The 20,790-nt window shown below is 43.6% G+C and overlaps 1 protein-coding gene across 1 annotated transcript; it reads left to right on the top strand.

Moving 5' to 3' along the window:
• Positions 1-16,234: 16,234 nt before the first annotated feature.
• On the top strand, positions 16,235-20,468 carry LOC124691884. Its single transcript, XM_047225165.1, has 4 exons — positions 16,235-16,464; positions 18,256-18,542; positions 19,096-19,319; positions 19,575-20,468. The coding sequence occupies exons 1-4, from the start codon at positions 16,337-16,339 to the stop codon at positions 20,184-20,186; spliced, it is 1,251 nt and encodes a 416-aa protein (XP_047081121.1). The 5' UTR covers positions 16,235-16,336; the 3' UTR covers positions 20,187-20,468.
• Positions 20,469-20,790: the final 322 nt, after the last annotated feature.

Below are 20,790 nucleotides of genomic sequence, written 5' to 3'. Positions count from 1 at the left end.
GTGTCCTTTCAATGCCCCGTGGATCATCCCTGCATATTTCAAGAAGACTCAAGCGTCTAAGCTTGGGGATGCCCAAGGCATCCCCTTCTTCATCAACAACTTATCGGAGTCACCTCTAGTGAAACTATATTTTTATTCGGTCACATCTTATGTTCTTTACTTGGAGCGTACGTATGTGTTTTTATTTTTGTTTGTGTTTGAATAAGATCGGATCCTAGCAATCCTTGTGTGGGAGAGAGACACGCTCCGCTTTTTCATATGAACACTAGTGTTCTTTGTTTTACTTTTAATGTTCATGACAAAAGTTGGAAGCTATTGCACTTATTGTTATTTGGTTGGAAACAGAAAATGCCTCATATTGTCTTGGATAATTTGATACTTGGCAATTGTTTTGAGCTCTCAAGTAGATCATGATTAAGCTCTTGCACCATGTAGTTTAAACCTATTAGTGGAGAACTACCGTAGAGCTTGTTGAGATTGGTTTGCATGATTGGTCTCTCTAAGGTCTAGATATTTTCTGGTAAAAGTGTTTGAGCAACAAGGAAGACAGTGTAGAGTTTTATAATGCTTGCAATATGTTCTTATGTAAGTTTCTGTTGTACCGGTTCATACTTGTCTTTGCTTCAAACAACCTTGCTAACCAAAGCCTTGTATCGAGAGGAATGCTTCTCGTGCATCCAAAACCTTGAGCCAAAATCTATGCCATTTCTGTCCACCATAGCTACCTACTATGTGGTATTTTCTACGCCATTCCAAGTAAATACTTCATGTGCTGCCTTTAAACAATTCAAAACTTTATTATCTCTTATTTGTGTCAATGTTTTATAGCTCATGAGGAAGTATGTGGTGTTTTATCTTTCGATCTTGTTGGGCAGCTTTCACCAATGGACTAGTGGCTTCATCCTCTTATCCAATAATTTTGCAAAAAGAGCTGGCAATGGGGTTCCCAGCCCCAATTAATTAACTTTCATTAATAATTATCTTCACATGTTTTGCCCTGATTCATCAGTAAGCAACTTAATTTTGCAAATAGACACTCCTTCATGGTATGTGAATGTTGGAAGGCACCCGAGGATTCGGTTAGCCATGGCTTGTGAAAGCAAAAGGTTGGGAGGAGTGTCATCCATAAATAAAACTAAAATACATGTGTAAACAAAAGAGAAGAGGGATGATCTACCTTCTTTGGTAGAGATAACGTCCTTCATGGGAGCCGCTCTTTGAAGGTACTGTTTGATGAGGGGGTTAGAGTGCCCACTACCATTCGTTGACAACAACAAACACCTCTCAAAACTTTACTTTTTATGCTCTCTATATGATTTCGAAACTTAAAAGCTCTAGCACATGATTTAATCCATGCTTCGCTCTGCGAAGGGCCTTTCTTTTACTTTATGTTGAGTCGGTTTACCTACTTCCTTCCATCTTAGAAGCAAACACTTGTGTCAAGCGTGCATTGATTCTTACATACTTTCTTATTGCACTTATTATTTTACTTTGTGTTGACAATTATCCATGAGATATGTATGTTGAAAGTTGAAAGCAATTGCTGAAACTTAATCATCCTTTGTGTTGCTTCAATGCCTTTTACTTTGAATTTATTGCTTTATGAGTTAACTCTTATGCAAGACTTTTTGATGCTTGTCTTGAAAGTACTATTCATGAAAAGTTTTGCTATATGTTATCTATTTGTTAGCAAACTATAGATCGTTGCCTTGAGTCACCTCATTCATCTCATATGCTTTACAATAGTATGATCAAGGTTATGTAAGTAGCATGTCACTATAGAAATTATTCTTTTTATCGTTTACCTACTCGAGGGCGAGTAGGAACTAAGCTTGGGGATGCTTGATACGTCTCCAACGTATCTATAATTTCTAATGTTCCATGCTAGTTTTATGACAATACCTACATGTTTTGCTCACACTTTATAATGACTTCATGCATTTTCCGGAACTAACCTATTAACAAGATGCCGAAGTGCCAGTTCCTATTTTCTGCTGTTTTTGGTTCCAGAAAGGCTGTTCGGGCAATATTCTCGGAATTCGACGAAACAAAAGCCAAACATCTTATTTCACCGAGACGGACCAGAACACCGAAGGAGAGCGGAGAGGAGGCCCGGGGCCCCCAGACCACAGGGCGGCGCGACCTAGAGGGGGGGCGCCAGCCTATGGTGTGGGCCCCCCAGGCACCCCCTCGCGCCGCCTCTTCGCCTATATTATCCCTCGTGACGTGAAAACCCTACACCAATTGACGAAACTCCAGAAAGACTCCAGGGGCACCGCCGCCATCGCGAAACTCCAATTCGGGGGACGGAATCTGCGTTCCGGCACGCCGCGGGACGGGGAAGTGCCCGGAAGCTTCGATGCGTGTAGTTGACACGTCCGTTGGGAACCCCAAGAGGAAGGTGTGATGCGCACAGCGGCAAGTTTCCCTCGGTAAGAAACCAAGGTTTAATCGAACCGGTAGGAGTCAAGAAGCACGTTGAAGGTTGATGGCGGCGGGATGTAGTGCGGCGCAACACCGGAGATTCCGGCGCCAACGTGGAACCTGCACAACACAACCAAAGTACTTTGCCCCAACGAAACGGTGAGGTTGTCAATCTCACCAGGCTTGCTGTAACAAAGGATTAACCGTATTGTGTGGAAGATGATTGTTTGCAGAGAAAACGGTAAAACAAGTATTGCGACAGATTTGTATTTCGGTATTAAAAGAATGGACCGGGGTCCACGAGTTCACTAGAGGTGTCTCTCCCATAAGATAAAAGCATGTTGGGTGAACAAATTACGGTCGGGCAATTGACAAATAGAGAGGGCATAACAATGCACATACATGACATGATAAGTATAGTGAGATTTAATTGGGCATTACGACAAAGTACATAGACCGCCATCCAGCTGCATCTATGCCTAAAAAGTCCACCTTCGAGGTTATCATCCGAACCCCCTCCGGTATTAAGTTGCTAAGCAACGGACAATTGCATTAAGTATGGTGCGTAATGTAATCAACAACTACATCCTCGGACATAGCGCCAATGTTTTATCCCTAGTGGCAACGACACAACACAACCTTAGAACTTTACATCCTTGTCCCGGTGTCAATGCGAGGCATGAACCCACTATCGAGCATAAATACTCCCTCTTGGAGTTAAAAGCAAAAACTTGGCCGAGCCTCTACTAGTAACGGAGAGCATGCAAGATCATAAACAACACATATGTAATAACTTGATAATTAACATGACATGGTATTCTCTATCCATCGGATCCCGACAAACACAACATAGAGTATTACGGATAGATGATCTTGATCATGTTAGGCAGCTCACAAGATCCAACAATGAAGCACAATGAGGAGAAGACAACCATCTAGCTACTGCTATGGACCCATAGTCCGGGGGTGAACTACTCACTCATCACTCCGGAGGCGACCATGGCGGTGTAGAGTCCTCCGGGAGATGAATCCCCTCTCCGGCGAGGGTGCGGGAGGAGATCTCCGAGAATCCCCCGAGATGGGATCGGCGGCGGCGGCGTCTCGATGAGGTTTTCCGTATCGTGGTTTTTCGCATCGGGGGTTTCGCGACGGAGGCTTTAAGTAGGCGGAAGGGCGAGTCGGGGGCCGGACGAGGGGCCCACACCATAGGGCGGCGCGGGCCCCCTCGGCCGCGCCGCCATGTGGTGTCGCCACCTCGTGGCCCCACTTCGTATGTTCTTCGGTCTTACGGAAGCTCCGTGGAAAAATAGGCCCACGGGTCTTCGTTTCGTCCAATTCGAGAATATTTCGTTACTAGGATTTACGAAACCAAAAACAGCGAGAAAACGAGAGCGGCACTTCGGCATCTTGTTAATAGGTTAGTTCCGAGAAAATGCACGAATATGACATAAAGTGTGCATAAAACATGTAGGTATCATCAATAATATGGCATAGAACATAAGAAATTATCGATACGTCGGAGACGTATCAAGCATCCCCAAGCTTAGTTACTGCTCGTCCCGAGCGAGGTAAAACGATAACAAAGATAATTTACGAAGTGATATGCCATCATAACCTTGATCATACTATTTGTAAACATATGTAGTGGATGCAGCGATCAAAACAATGGTAATGACATGAGTAAACAAGTGAATCATAAAGCAAAGACTTTTCATGAATAGTACTTCAAGACAAGTATTAATAAGTCTTGCATAAGAGTTAACTCATAAAGCAATAAATCAAAGTAAAGGCATTGAAGCAACACAAAGGAAGATTAAGTTTCAGCGGTTGCTTTCAACTTGTAACATGTATATCTCATGGATAATTGTCAACATAGAGTAATATAACAAGTACAATATGCAAGTATGTAGGAATCAATGCACGGTTCACACAAGTGTTTGCTTCTTGAGGTGGAGAGAGATAGGTGAGCTGACTCAACATAAAAGTAAAGAGAATGGTCCTTCAAAGAGGAAAGCATCGATTGCTATATTTGTGCTAGAGCTTTTATTTTGAAAACATGAAACAATTTTGTCAACGGTAGTAATAAAGCATATGAGTTATGTACATTATATCTTACAAGTTGCAAGTCTCATGCATAGTATACTAATAGTGCCCGCACCTTGTCCTAATTAACTTGGACTACCGGATCTTTGCAATGCACATGTTTTGACCAAGTGTCACAATGGGGTACCTCCATGCCGCTTTGTACAAAGGTCTAAGGAGAAAGCTCGCATTTTGGATTTCTCGCTTTTGATTATTCTCAACTTAGACATCCATACGGGACAACATGGACAACGAGATAATGGACTCCTCTTTAATGCATAAGCATGTGGCAACAATTATTATTCTCATATGAGATTGAGGATATATGTCCAAGACTGAAACTTCCACCATGAATCATGGCTTTAGTTAGCGGCCCAAAGTTCTTCTCTAACAATATGCATGCTCCAACCATGAAGGTGGTAGATCTCTCTTACTTCAGACAAGACGGACATGCATAGCAACTCACATGATATTCAACAAAGAATAGTTGATGGCGTCCCCAGAAGCATGGTTATCGCACAACAAGCAACTTAATAAGAGATAAAGTGCATAAGTACATATTCAATACCACAATAGTTTTTAAGCTATTTGTCCCATGAGCTATATATTGCAAAGGTGAATGATGGAATTTTAAAGGTAGCACTCAAGCAATTTACTTTGGAATGGCGGATAAATACCATGTAGTAGGTAGGTATGGTGGACACAAATGGCATAGTGGTTGGCTCAAGTATTTTGGATGCATGAGAAGTATTCCCTCTCGATACAAGGTTTAGGCTAGCAAGGTTATTTGAAACAAACACAAGGATGAACGGTACAGCAAAACTCACATAAAAGACATATGGTAAACATTATAAGACTCCATACCGTCTTCCTTGTTGTTCAAAACTCAATACTAGATGTTATCTAGACTCTAGAGAAACCAAATATGCAAACCAAATTAGCAAGCTCTAAGTATTTCTTCATTAATGGGTGCAAAGTATATGATGCAAGAGCTTAAACATGAGCACAACAATTGCCAAGTATCAAATTATCCAAGACATTTTAGAGTTACTACATGTAGCATTTTCCAATTCCAACCATATAACAATTTAACGAAGAAGAAACTTCGCCATGAATACTATGAGTAGAGCCTAAGGACATATTTGTCCATATGCTACAGCGGAGCGTGTCTCTCTCCCATAAAGTGAATGCTAGGATCCATTTTATTCAAACAAAACAAAAAACAAAAACAAACCGACGCTCCAAGCAAAGTACATAAGATGTGACGGAATAAAAATATAGTTTCGGGGGAGGAACACTGATAATGTTGTCGATGAAGAAGGGGATGCCTTGGGCATCCCCAAGCTTAAACGCTTGAGTCTTCTTAAAATATGCAGGGGTGAACCACCGGGGCATCCCCAAGCTTAGAGCTTTCACTCTCCTTGATCATATTGCATCATACTCCTCTCTTGATCCTTGAAAACTTCCTCCACACCAAACTCGAAACAACTCATTAGAGGGTTAGTGCATAATAAAAATTCACATGTTCAGAGGTGACACAATCATTCTTAACACTTCTGGACATTGCATAAAGCTACTGGACATTAATGGATCAAAGAAATTCATCCAACATAGCAAAAGAGGCAATGCGAAATAAAAGACAGAATCTGTCAAAACAGAACAGTCCGTAAAGATGGATTTTATTAGGCCACCAGACTTGCTCAAACGAAAATGCTCAAATTGAATGAAAGTTGCGTACATATCTGAGGATCATGCTCGTAAATTGGCTTAATTTTCTGAGCTACCTACAGGGAGATAGACCCAGATTCGTGACAGCAAAGAAATGCTGGAACTGCGCAGATAATCCAAATCTAGTACTTACTTTTCTATCAAAGACTTTACTTGGCACAACAAAACATAAAACTAAGATAAGGAGAGGTTGCTACAGTAGTAAACAACTTCCAAGACACAAATATAAAACAAAAATACTGGAGTAAAAACATGGGTTGTCTCCCATAAGCGCTTTTCTTTAACGCCTTTCGGCTAGGCGCGGAAAGTGTATCTCAAGTAACATCGAGAGATGAAGCATCAACATCATAATTTGTTCTAATGATAGAATCATAAGGTAACTTCATTCTCTTTCTAGGGAAGTGTTCCATACCTTTCTTGAGAGGAAATTGATATTTAATATTACCTTCCTTCATATCAATAGTAGCACCAACGGTTCGAAGAAAAGGTCTTCCCAATATAATGGGGCAAGATGCATTGCATTCAATATCCAAGACAACAAAATCAACGGGGACAAGGTTATTGTTAACCATAATATGAACATTATCAACTTTCCCCAAAGGTTTCTTTTTAGCATTATCGGCGAGATTAACATCCAAATAACAATTTTTCAATGGTGGCAAGTCAAGCATATCATAGACTTTTTTAGGCATAACAGAAATACTTGCACCAAGATCACATAAAGCATTACAATCAAAATCTTTGACTCTCATTTTAATGATGGGCTCCCAACCATCCTCTAGCTTTCTAGGAATAGAAGTTTCAAGTTTTAGTTTCTCTTCTCTAGCTTTTATGAGAGCATTTGTAATATGTTTTGTGAAAGCCAAATTTATAGCGCTAGCATTGGGACTCTTAGCAAGTTTTTGCAAGAACTTTATAACTTCAGAGATGTGGCAATCATCAAAATCTAAATCATTACAATCTAAAGCAATGGGATTATCATCCCCAAGGTTGGAAAAAATTTCAGCGGTTTTATCACAAGCGGTTTCGACGGTTTTAGCGGTTTCGAGGTAATTTTGCGCGCTTTGCACTAGGAGTAGAAGCATTGCCAACACCAATTATTTTACCATTGATAGTAGGAGGTGCAGCAACATATGAATCATTAGCATTGCTAGTGGTGGTAATAGTCCAAACTTTAGCTACATTTTCCTTTTTAGCTAGTTTTTCATTTTCTTCTCTATCCCACCTAGCACGCGAGTTCAGCCATTAATCTTATATTCTCATTAATTCTAACTTGGATGGCATTTGCTGTAGTAACAATTTTATTTTCAATATCCCTATTAGGCATAACTTTCGATTTCAAAAGATCAACATCGGAGGCAAGACTATCAACTCTAGAAACAAGAATATCAATTTTATTGAGCTTTTCCTCAACAGATTTGTTAAAGGCGGTTTGTGTACTAATAAATTCTTTAAGCATGGCTTCAAGTCCAGGGGGTGTATTCCTATTATTGTTGTAAGAATTCCCATAAGAATTAGCATAACCGTTACCATTATTATAAGGATATGGCCTATAGTTATTACTAGAATTGTTCAGATAAGCATTGTTGTTGAAATTATTATTTTTAATGAAGTTTACATCAACATGTTCTTCTTGGGCAACCAATGAAGCTAATGGAACATTATTAGGATCAACATTAGTCCTATCATTCGCAAGCATAGACATAATAGCATCAACCTTATCATTCAAGGAAGAGGATTCTTCAACAGAATTTACCTTCTTACCTTGTGGAGCTCTTTCCGTGTGCCATTCAGAGTAATTAACCATCATATTATCAAGAAGCTTTGTTGCTTCACCAAGAGTGATGGACATAAAGGTACCTCCAGCAGCTGAATCCAATAAATTCCGCGAAGAAAAATTTAGCATAGAAGGTTTGGATGATCATCCAAGTAGTCAGTCCATGGGTTGGGCAATTTTTAACCAGAGATTTCATTCTTTCCCAAGCTTGAGCAACATGTTCATTATCCAATTGTTTAAAATTCATTATGCTACTCCTCAAAGATATAATTTTAGCAGGGGGATAATATCTACCAATAAAAGCATCCTTGCATTTAGTCCAGGAATCAATACTATTCTTAGGCGAGAGATAGCAACCAATCTTTAGCTCTTCCTCTTAATGAGAAAGGAAACAATTTTAATTTTATAATGTCACCATCTACATCTTTATATTTTTGCATTTCACATAGTTCAACAAAATTATTGAGATGGGCAGCGGCATCATCGGAACTAACACCGAGAAAATTGCTCTCGCATAACAAGATTAAGTAAAGCGAGGTTTAATTTCAAAGAATTCTGCTGTAGTAGCAGGTGGAGCAATAGGTGTGCATAAGAAATCATTATTATTTGTGCTAGTGAAGTCACACAACTTAGTATTTTCAGGGTTGGCCATTTTAGCAATAGTAAATAAAGCAAACTAGATAAAGTAAATGCAAGTAAACTAATTTTTTTGTGTTTTTGATATAGCAAACAAGACAGTAAATAAAGTAAAGCTAGCAACTAATTTTTTTGTGTTTTGATATAAGTGCAGCAAACAAAGTAGTAAATAAAATAAAGCAAGACAAAAACAAAGTAAAGAGATTGAGAAGTGGAGACTCCCCTTGCGGCGTGTCTTGATCTCCCCGGCAACGGCGCCGGAAATTTGCTTGATGCGTGTAGTTGACACGTCCGTTGGGAACCCCAAGAGGAAGGTGTGATGCGCACGGCGGCAAGTTTCCCTCGATAAGAAACCAAGGTTTAATCGAACCGGTAGGAGTCAAGAAGCACGTTGAAGGTTGATGGCGGCGGGATGTAGTGCGGCGCAACACCGGAGATTCCGGCGCCAACGTGGAACCTGCACAACACAACCAAAGTACTTTGCCCCAACGAAACGGTGAGGTTGTCAATCTCACCGGCTTGCTGTAACAAAGGATTAACCGTATTGTGTGGAAGATGATTGTTTGCGAGAGAAAACGAGTAAAACAAGTATTGCGGCAGATTTGTATTTCGGTATTAAAAGAATGGACCGGGGTCCACGGTTCACTAGAGGTGTCTCTCCCATAAGATAAAAGCATGTTGGGTGAACAAATTACGGTCGGGCAATTGACAAATAGAGAGGGCATAACAATGCACATACATGACATGATAAGTATAGTGAGATTTAATTGGGCATTACGACAAAGTACATAGACCGCCATCCAAGCTGCATCTATGCCTAAAAAGTCCACCTTCGAGGTTATCATCCGAACCCCCTCCGGTATTAAGTTGCTAAGCAACGAGACAATTGCATTAAGTATGGTGCGTAATGTAATCAACAACTACATCCTCGGACATAGCGCCAATGTTTTATCCCTAGTGGCAACGGCACAACACAACCTTAGAACTTTACGTCACTTGTCCCGGTGTCAATGCGAGGCATGAACCCACTATCGAGCATAAATACTCCCTCTTGGAGTTAAAAGCAAAAACTTGGCCGAGCCTCTACTAGTAACGGAGAGCATGCAAGATCATAAACAACACATATGTAATAACTTGATAATTAACATGACATGGTATTCTCTATCCATCGGATCCCGACAAACACAACATAGAGTATTACGGATAGATGATCTTGATCATGTTAGGCAGCTCACAAGATCCAACAATGAAGCACAATGAGGAGAAGACAACCATCTAGCTACTGCTATGGACCCATAGTCCGGGGGTGAACTACTCACTCATCACTCCGGAGGCGACCATGGCGGTGTAGAGTCCTCCGGGAGATGAATCCCCTCTCCGGCGAGGGTGCCGGAGGAGATCTCCGAGAATCCCCGAGATGGGATCGGCGGCGGCGGCGTCTCGGTGAGGTTTTCCGTATCGTGGTTTTTCGCATCGGGGGTTTCGCGACGGAGGCTTTAAGTAGGCGGAAGGGCGAGTCGGGGGCCGGACGAGGGGCCCACACCATAGGGCGGCGCGGGCCCCCTGGGCCGCGCCGCCATGTGGTGTCGCCACCTCGTGGCCCCACTTCGTATGTTCTTCGGTCTTACGGAAGCTCCGTGGAAAAATAGGCCCCTGGGTCTTCGTTTCGTCCAATTCCGAGAATATTTCGTTACTAGGATTTACGAAACCAAAAACAGCGAGAAAACGAGAGCTGGCACTTCGGCATCTTGTTAATAGGTTAGTTCCAGAAAATGCACGAATATGACATAAAGTGTGCATAAAACATGTAGGTATCATCAATAATATGGCATAGAACATAAGAAATTATCGATACGTCGGAGACGTATCAAAGCCATCTCCATCGACGCCACCGCCTCCATCATGCTCCGTGAGTAGTTCCCCCATGGACTACGGGTTCTAGGAGTAGCTAGTTGGTACTCTCTCTCCCATGTACTTCAATACAATGATCTCATGAGTTGCCTTACATGATTGAGATTCATACGATGTAATCGAGTGTTGTGTTTGTTGGGATCCGATGAATTGTTACATTATGATCAGTCTATCTATATAAGTTTGTGAAGTTATTGTTGTTGCAATCTTGTTGTGTTTAATGCTTGTCACTAGTGCACGAGTGGCATGATCTTAGATTTAAGCTCTATACTTATTGCTTAGATTGTATCTACAAGTTGTTTGCACATGTCTATGTCCGGAACCCGAGGCCCCAGAGTGATAGCAACTGGGATAACTAAAGGGGAAGGCTTAGGTATGAGGATCACATGTTTTCACCAAGTGTTAATGCTTTGCTCCGGTGCTCTATTAAAAGGAGTACCTTAATTACCAATAGATTCCCTTGAGGCCCGGTACGCTACCAGTTTGGTAGGACAAAATATGTTATGCAAGTTTCTCATTGCGAGCACGTATGACTATATATGAAAAACATGCCTACATGATTAATAATCTTGATGTTGTCTTAATGCTATTTCAATCCTATCAATTTCCCAACTGTAATTTGTTCACCCAACACTTGTTATTGGAGAGTTACCACTAGTGAAGATAGCTGGGAACCCCGGTCCATCTCTCATCATCATATACTCATTCTATATGACATTGGAAGTAGTATCAACTATTTTCTGGTGCCATTGCCTTTGTGTTACTATTATTGCTGCTGTGTTACTGTTACTATTGCTCTCATATCACTGCTGCTTTCACATCACCCTTGTTACTAGTGCTTTTCTAGGTGCAGCTGAATTGACAACTCAGTTGTTAAGGCTTATAAGTATTCTTTACCTCCCCTTGTGTCGAATCAATAAATTTGGGTTTTACTTCCCTCGAAGACTGTTGCGATCCCCTATACTTGTGGGTTATCAGCGAGCCCGAGCTTCACACAAGAGGAGGCAAGGGCGGTGGAAGTCGTCGCGGGGCGGCTTCAACTCCAACCTCGACCAGGGCGATCACCACGCTGATGAGAACGACGGTACCCAATACGTCGACGGAGAAGATGAGGAGGCATACGTCGACCTGGACGTCGACGAAGAGGAAGCGCCCAAAGCCCCGGAGGCGCCGTCCAAGGGGAAGAAGAAGAGAAGGAAGAACTCGCCGCCAGTCGAGCCGCAGATCAAATGGACAGGCAAAGAAGAGGAGTGCCTCGCCGAAGCTTGGATGACGGTGTCTATGAACGGCATCACCGGCGCGAATCAGAGCTACGACATGTACTGGCAGCGGGTCAAGGTGGCGTTCGACGAGCGCAAACTCGTCGACCCGTACTTCAACACGACGGTGATGGATCGCGGCGAGAAGGCAATGGGCACCCATTGGGGGATCGTCCAGGCGGCATGCAGCAAGTGGCACGGTGTACAGGAGGAGATCGACAAACATGCCGTGAGAGGTGAGGACTTTGAAGCAAAGGTATACTCACTCGCCGTGGTTCCTCCGTCAACCCTACATCGCCTAATCGCCGGCATGTTTTTGCAGATGCGGCGGGCGCTCGACTTGTACGCGGCAGACAACAGTGGCCATATGTTCAAGTACCTCAACGTGTTCGCCCGCATCTCGAAGTGCGACAAGTGGAAGGCGGTGCGCAAGAATCTCGCCAACAACAAGGGCGAGCAGTACAACCCCGACGCTCCATCCCCTGCCGCGTCGGCGGGCCGTCCCGAGCTCGGCCAGAAGAAGCTCAAAGAGCAGAAGAATGCCGGCCATCCAGCCGACAGGTTGCGGGCGTCCTTCGACAGAGTGCGGGCCGACGCGAGGGCGCACGCCGCCGGGAGGGACGACAAGTACGACGTGCGGTGGAAGGCGATGCTCGCCAACCAGGGCGTCCGGATTGCCTTGCTCAAGGAAACAACGACGGCGAAGAAGAGGAACATTGACCTGACGTTCCTGATCGGCGGCAACGACGCCAACATGGACGAGGAGACGAGGGCTTGGTACGACGCCCATCACCAAGACATCCTCCGGCCACCGTCGGCTCCTTCGTCCTCCGCTTCGACGTCTACTCCCGCCGCTTCGACAACTGCAGACGCCGATGCTACGCCAGACGCCACGCCAGACGCCGATGCCGCGCCAGACGCCGTTGCTCAGGACGGGACCGCCGATGAGCCTGTAGTCGTCTAGTTTAGATCGCCGGAATGTGGCTGATCCGATCGCCGAACATTGGCGATTCTTTTGTGTAGCGGGAAGACAATATTTTGAATCTACCGTTGCTAATGGGCGAAAGCCGGGGGTGCGGTTGGGAAAATGTTGCCCCCCACGCCCTTTTTACATCCAATCCGGCGTTTGTTCGATCTGGAATTTCGTCCGGAGGCGTCGAACGGCTGGGATGTCTAAGGGCATGAAACGCGGAGCAGCCGGTAACCCCGCAGCGAGGCCAGCCAAGAAAAAAAAACCAAAATTGGTGCATGTACTATACCGCCAGGTACGTGTCAATAGCTGTATCGAGGGAAAACACACATCTACAGTGCCCGATTGCTAATAAGTGCCATAATTTGATCAGCTATAAATATGTTCACGGGGAAGGATCCCGAGCCGATTACAACACCTAGGTAGCTACGTACCGTACGAAATATAGACCGAGTTAGTTTGGTGATTGCGACACCGAGCCGGAAACATCAACATATCGATGTATATAATGTACCCGGCCCACCCCTGCCCTGCTCGGATATACCGTCTTTTGGTTTAGCTCTCGCGGAAAAACAAACAAGAGTTTGAAACTTTGGTTTCCGGCGAAACTGAAGCAAGTAGCATGGAGTATCTGGCTTGCCCTCAGCATAAGTAAGTCCATTTTTCCGGTTATCCCTTTGGTATAATATTATTATTATATTTTCCTTCAATAAGTTTTTGTTTTCATCTTATCCAAATTAGTCTCCCATCATAAACCCACCTAATTGTATGTGAACCGGCTCTTGACCGGGCGACCATGGCGCGGTCAAAGTGGAGTCGTCTTCAACTCTTCATCATGGTGGACCTTATTTGTGCGGATCCCTTCTCTCTCTCTCTCTCTAACTCTATCCCTTCCTTTCCACTAACTTCCTCTCGTTTCGCCGAAATAACGCGTCATGCCTCTCTCCCTCTCCGCTCGGCCACCGTTGCTACCCAGGGAGCGGCAGTGGAGAAGGCGTCATTAAGGATGGAGCGAGTCAGCGCGAGCAATGGACTTAGGGTGGGGTATGATGCTGGTGTGCTGGCGAGGAGATTACTTGAGTAGCAATGGAACTTCCATAAGGGAAGTCTATGAAGGTAGTAAATCTTAGAAGATGCTTGAAACGGGTTATAGTATTGCCCCTTTCCTTCCACAATTTTTGTCGTAGGTTTAGATGTAGGGAGCATCCAGACAACGCGCGTGCGCCCCAAACTTTTCTTTTCAAAAACCTGTAAGTTTTAAACCGTGCATCCAAATTATGATATGTTTTTATTTTTGAAATCCTTGTGACGAGACCTTTAAAACTATATCACAGTTGCATAGGTTTCGATGAATTTTTTTTAACAAGCAACTTTAATATCTGACGGAGCAATTTTGATGTGCAACTAAGAAAACTTTTGCGTGCAAGGGGGGGAAATTGGATTAACAACAGTCAGTGGGCAACTTCGCAACAACGGTATGCAATTTAAAAGCTATGTGGGACACTAGTTTGGTGCGCAAGTGGGAAAAGGTATAATTTCACCCCTAGGTTTTTCAGTTTGAGTTCTATAAAACTAAATCGCTATTGATATGTTTCGAGAAATTTTTTTCACAAGCAACTTCGGAGCTATGCGGGACAACTTCGGTGTAGTGGTAGTCAACGAAAGTGCATTGGTAGGAAACATTGTTCCAGCGGTAGGCAACTTTGGTGCAACGGTAGGCAACACCCGTGTAGTGGTAGGTAACACCAGTATAATATTAGGAAACTTCAGTGCAGCCGTAGGCAACTTCGGTTCAACTGTGGGAAACTTCGGTTCATCATTTGCGAACTTCAACGCATTGATAGGCAACTTCAATCTAGCGGTAGGCAAATCTGGTGCAGTGGGAGGCAACACTAGAAGAATATTAGGCTAATTCGTGCATCCATAGGCAACTTTTATAATGGTAGCCAACTTTAGAAAGAACATTATCTTGTCGGCATCGCCCCGTTCTTCTCGTGGCAACGCGGCCACGCCCAACCACAACCCATGCCGATCCAAACAGGCAGCCCCGTTCTTTTCCTTTTGTTTCTTAAAAAAAAATCACAATTTTGTTTTCCTATTTTTTTCTACTACTGGCATTTTCGGAATACGTGAAAACCAATTTTAAGTTATATTGTGCATTCTCTGAAAATTGTTCACAGACTAAAAAAGGCTCATATTTGAAAAAAATGCTCATGGTTTTAAAGAAGCTCATATTAAAAAATTGTTCACTAGTAAAAAAGTTTCATCTTTTAAAAATGTACATGATCTAAAAAATAGTTTAAAAATTGATCATGTTTAAAGAAAGATTCAAATTTAAAACATGTTCGCTTGGTAAAAAAAATTCAAATTAAAAATTGTTCTTCGGGTAAAAAATGTTCAAATTTTAAAAAAATATTCACCCGGTAAAAATGGTAGAGTACAAATTTTAAAAATACTAACTCCATCCTAATCCGAGCTCCTCCCCGCAAGTTCGAGCTGCTCGCGTGAACATTGCCCAAGCATGGGTCGAGACCCCGACACCTCGTGTCACGACATGAATAAAGCCGCTACCCCTCCTTTAGTTCCCCTTCTTCATCATCGCACAGGTAGATCCGCCCCCCTTGCCTCCCTATCCCACCCGAGTCGCCACCTCCGCCAGCCTATCACCCCTCCCTCTCCCTCTAAACCTTCTCCATCTTCTGCGATCCCTCCCACACCTACCCACGTCCTCAATCCTTATCTCAACGGTCATCAGAGAATAAGAAGAATCTCACCATCGCAGCAGCTGAAGCCTTCCCATTGTAAGCATATTATTAGCCTCCTCCACTAACAACACAGCGGCGAGCCTCCTCGCCCCCGTCCGCAATAAAATCCAGAAGATGTCTATATTTGTCTAAGAAAAATACAGTTACTTTACAGCACGCCTAAGCTTTGATAAATTCCTGGGTTCGCCACAGCCGGTAAGCGACGATTTTGGTCCGAAATCAATCGGTCGCGCGAACGAAGGGCTCCGATATATGAAACCTCAGTTTCTAGAGGGGTAAAATGAATAGTTGTAGAAGCCCACCCACAGCCACAAACTACACCTGGGCAAAGTTCGGGCCAGGCCGGGCTTCGGGCTGGGCTTAAAAAAGCCCGCGGGTAAAAAGTCAGACCCGAGCCCGGCCCAGCCCGACCGTCGGGCCTGTAATTTAAGCCCGAACCCAGCCCGAACGACCAAAAAACCCGGCCTGGTCCGAGAAGCCCGGCCCGACCAGGCTAAATTGCACGAAAATGAAGGCCCGAGCCTGACCCGCCCGACGTTCGGGCTCAGATTTCAGGCCCAACCCGGCCCGAAGTGCAAGCCCGACCCGGCCCGGGATTTTCGGGCCGGGCCGGGCTGCCCATGCCCAGATGTACAAATCCCGAACCGCCGCTGGGGGTGCGGAGAGAGGAACAGAACGTAAACAGCCAGAAAATCCCCAATGGCCTCCACCCGCACGGTGGACGGTCGACCCCGTGATCCCGATTTGGAGTTCTACTCCCGCTTCGTGGGTATTTTCGCCGAGAATGGATCCAGGAACATGTCAAAAATCTCGAGTACGCCCGCCACCGGGAGTCCCAGGCCGCAATCGCCGACAACGTCCTCTAGCGCGACGCAAGGCCAGCTCTCTTCCGTCTTCTTCCCGTGAAACTGGGTGAGATCCCCCCGCCTCCCCCCCTTCGCCTTGTGCTTTCTATTCCCTCTGCGCGGATGTAGAAACACTGCTAAAAAGCAAGTTTTTTTTAGGGTAAACAAAAAATGGTTTTTTTTTTTGTATGACAAGCGCGAATACCACCACAGCTTACAGGCTTATTTCTCGGCTTGAGAATTAGCTCAATCTCGACGCATGCTAGCCGAGCCTCAAAGATATATATATTTTTTCGACAGTATGCATATGCCATGGGGAATGTGACTAGGTATTAACCAACTACACGTTGACCAACGGGGAATGATCCATCCCTTGGCTATACGTTGTTAGGTAGGATGGGACACTCCCCGCGGATGGGCGCTAGAATGATAATCCGGTTTAAAGTCCGCCCATCGAAATTATTGTGGGATGGGGATTCGAACCTGGGTGGGCTGGCTGCGCACTCGCAAGCCTTGTCACTGAGCTATGACTCAATTCTCCTGTTAACCAACTACACTGAAATTGGATTCAACATTCCTAATTTCCACCAAGCCATTCCATGGTCCATCCCATGAATGATGCCCATACTCCCATCCAGGCCCGGGCCCATAGGAGTGCGGCCCGTGCGGCTGCACAGGGCCCCAAGTTTTTGGGGGCCCAATTTTTCTGGTTTTACATTGTATATACAATACTTCAGGTATTAATCGGTAAAATGCTTCAGCGCAAGTGGTACTCGTCGGCAAGCGTTTATACTGTATAACTTGGTAAACTGAAGGTGCCTGTAGTTGCATCTAGCTAGTTTTACCTTTTTCGCTATTCCGACTGATGGCTAAGCTGTTTTGCATGTAGGTGCTATGAAAAAAATAAGCTAAATGATAATATCCCCAAAATTTTAATTTATAAATTGTGAGATATGTTTGATATAGTGTTAGTGTATTCCTCTCATAGAGATAGTTTTTATAATGGTTTTTTTTGCTTATATATGTACATGTACGTATTGGGATAAATTTGCATCTAAGCCTTCGAGGTTTTGAAAAAAAAATCCTAGTTTTAAAACCTGAATAGTTTAAATGTATTAAAACCATTACTACTATATGTATGTTTTTCGGTTGGACCGCCGGCCGATCGGTTTGTTAAACCATACAATTTGTTTCCTCTTGAAATTAATTTTAAGCCGATTTTACCACGAATTTCGAATATTCTTAGTTAAAAATACCACCTAAGGCATTATAAATTATAGTTGTTCATCGCTCATATTTTTTCTAGTGAGGTAGGGCCCCATTTAAAATTTCGCACAGGGCCTCAAATTTTGCCGGCCCGGCCCTGCTCCCATCCAAAGGCACAAGGTTATTTGTCTAAAGGTTAAGGATGGGGACCACACCGTTAGAATTCCAGGCACGCCATTCCTAAAGCATTTTCCCCACAATATGGTCACCAGTAACATTAGTCTTAGGCTTACTCTGTATACTAAATGTGGAGTAAGTGTCAATATATTGGCAAAAGAGATCCAACTATTTCTGTGTAGTTATTGCCTTATTGGTACTAAGATTGCTAGTTCCTGTAGGAGGTGGGGGGTTGCCTGGGGGAGGTGGGGAGGGGAATCAACATGGTATACTGACTAATATCTTGTACATAAATTGGTGGATTAATGCTGGGAGAGCACTAAGTCTTGTAAGTAGGTGTAGAATAATAATGGTTCAAGTTAGATCTCAGATCTCAGACCTCTACCAACTTGGTTATAGCACAATCATCGTTCAGAATAATATGGATTTTTTAAAGATAAATTATCTTACTCTTACGAGCTTGTCCCCCCTCCAGGTCTGAGCAACATGTCGGAGGTGCTGCTCAGCCGCCATCAGCACAAATGGTGGAAGAACTAGCTGATTCATTCTCAGAGAAACTGCTTGATGGTACGGAAACACAGAAACCAATGCATGATGAGATCGAGAAAGGAGCAAATAACAACACAATCTTTACTCCCAAGCAAGTTGGATTAGGCATATCATACAGCGAGATGTTGGCGGACGAGGAAGAAGACATGGTTAAATACCGTCGCTTCTGGGAACATTTCTGGGGCAGCTCGTCGGGTTCCTTCAAAGACTACAGTAACCTACTTATCTAATTCATGCTCTTCTTTTCTTCTTACTCTATTATTATGTCTGAAGCAGATTAATTGTTCCTTGTAGTAGCTTGCTCATGTGAACCTTGATTTTTTGCTTTCTACTTAGTAAATACTACTAACCAGAATATAAGACGTTTTGGTAGGCTAACTTATATTTTGGAACAGAGGTAGTACCTCCGCTCCTCTAAACAAGACATAGTAGTAATTTTTAGTCAAAAGAAAACATAGTGTAAATTTGACCAATCTTACGGACAAAAATATGAACTTCCACAAAATTTAATAAATATAGTATGAAAATATATTCTATGGTGGATTAATCGAAATTGATTTGGGATTCTAAATGTTCATATCTTTGTATATATGATTGGTCAAACTTACTATGTGTTGACTTTTGACTAAATTTATATGCCTTCTTTTGAGGAACAGAGGGAGTAACTAGAAAGAGCTCTTTTTGGTCAGTTTTAGATTTCTAGCCTGAATTAAGAGACACATGACAAGAGCTAATCAGTTGTATATTTCACTTTGTTTGGTTGCAGCGTTTTCAACTCCCATACTTTATACATATGGATCCATCCCAGCACATGCTAGCCTCCACAGTTGCTTGCAGATATTCTCCATCAAAGTCATGGAGAATGAACTTTGGAGAATCAGGTGGCCGGTGGAGGTATACGGCTTTATTGCTGCTCGAGACACCATGGATCACAATCGCAACCTTCTGTTCAGCCGCACAAGGGATGACCCCCAAATTTTCACTCCTCAGGTATTTTCTTCTTCTTCTTCTTAATTCTCTTGATGTTGGTACTGACATAACTTAATCTACTGCCATCCTCTGCACCTGTGTATCTTTTCTGTACTGAGGTCATATCCCTCATCCAGACTTGACCTGTATTTGTAGCCACAGGCCAAGCTGCCCTGGTGGTGGTCACATTGTCTAAGCATAAAGGGAAACCCAATTTAGGGTGTTCAATTACTATTTGGATGCAGTCCACTGATTTGTTACCAACGATACTTGCAGGATCCATTCTTGCAATTGACTGGCCCATGTCGCCCGATTGCGTTGATCGACCCTGTTGACTTTGAAATTCAACTAAAAGTGAAGGGGAAGACAGAATCTGAAGATGAAACATTCATGGCTCGATGTTTTGAATATGATCATGGTTTTGGACAGTCCGGTCATCTTGCCTGTCGTCGCTGGGAGGGTAATTTTTGCACACTGGAGATCACCTCTGCTCTACTTGGTAGCACGGTTGCAGCAACTATCATCTCTGCTGATGTTATTGAAGGGTCATGGCCTGATGATTGTGGAGGTCGTGTGGTTTCCCGTACTGCTGGCATAGATGAAGATTTTGTGCTGCTTGATTCTGGAGATGGACCAATGCATGTGGATCCAGATGGTCACATTACCCTTCAAAGGGGTGTTGTTTGTGTGCGACGTGCGGGAATACTAACGGTTTCTGTAGAAGCCTACTCGGAGACAGGTATCCTTGCAGAGGATTGTATTGAATTCAAGCCCAAAGATTCTGTCACAAGTACAGGTACTTGCAACCTTGGCTTCTGCACGGTGATGCTCATTGTTGGCTGGTCCCTCGCGGCAACGAAGTCTGAACTGAAGTATGATGACAACTGAATAGCTAGTTTGACTGCATATGTTTGGCGTTTCCATTTAGTATGTTGAAGATGTCAAGGCTGTTTATGTATCAATTAACAAGTCATGTTAGGTCAAGTGTCCCAACTGTTTAGGAGTCATGTTAAGTCAAGTGTCCATAAGTCATGTTTTGTGAAGTGCCCAAACTACTATCTATGCTTGTGTATCGGGTGTTAAGCTGATGCTGCTCTCTTTTGCAGTTTTAAATTTTATACTCTTGTTGAGACAGTGTTGGGGCCCGTATGGATCGAGTGTAATTTTTTATTGTGTTGTCTGGTATTTAGTCCACACTTGTTTAGAACAAGTTGAGTGCTTGTGGGTTGCCATGGCGCCTCTCCTCGTACCAAAAGCTTCTTCAATTCTTCTTGTCCACATCTATGGCCTTCCTAGGGTCCCAGGAAATCCATCAGAGCGGAATGCTCACACAAGGGAAAAAAACGACAGGAGTCAGGAGGAGACTCCCCCGCCGCCGCCTGCCATTGAGGGACTACTCTGGCGGCAGCGAGGGGTTGAAAAAGCCTGTCGTCGGCCAATAGTGAAAGCCCGGCCGCAGCAGTTGCATCTCAAAAGGGCTGTGAGCGGAGCG

The sequence above is a fragment of the Lolium rigidum genome, chromosome 2 (genome assembly GCF_022539505.1).
Source record: "Lolium rigidum isolate FL_2022 chromosome 2, APGP_CSIRO_Lrig_0.1, whole genome shotgun sequence".
NCBI classification, from domain to species: Eukaryota; Viridiplantae; Streptophyta; class Magnoliopsida; order Poales; family Poaceae; genus Lolium; species Lolium rigidum.
This window is presented reverse-complemented; position numbering and strand designations above follow the sequence as displayed.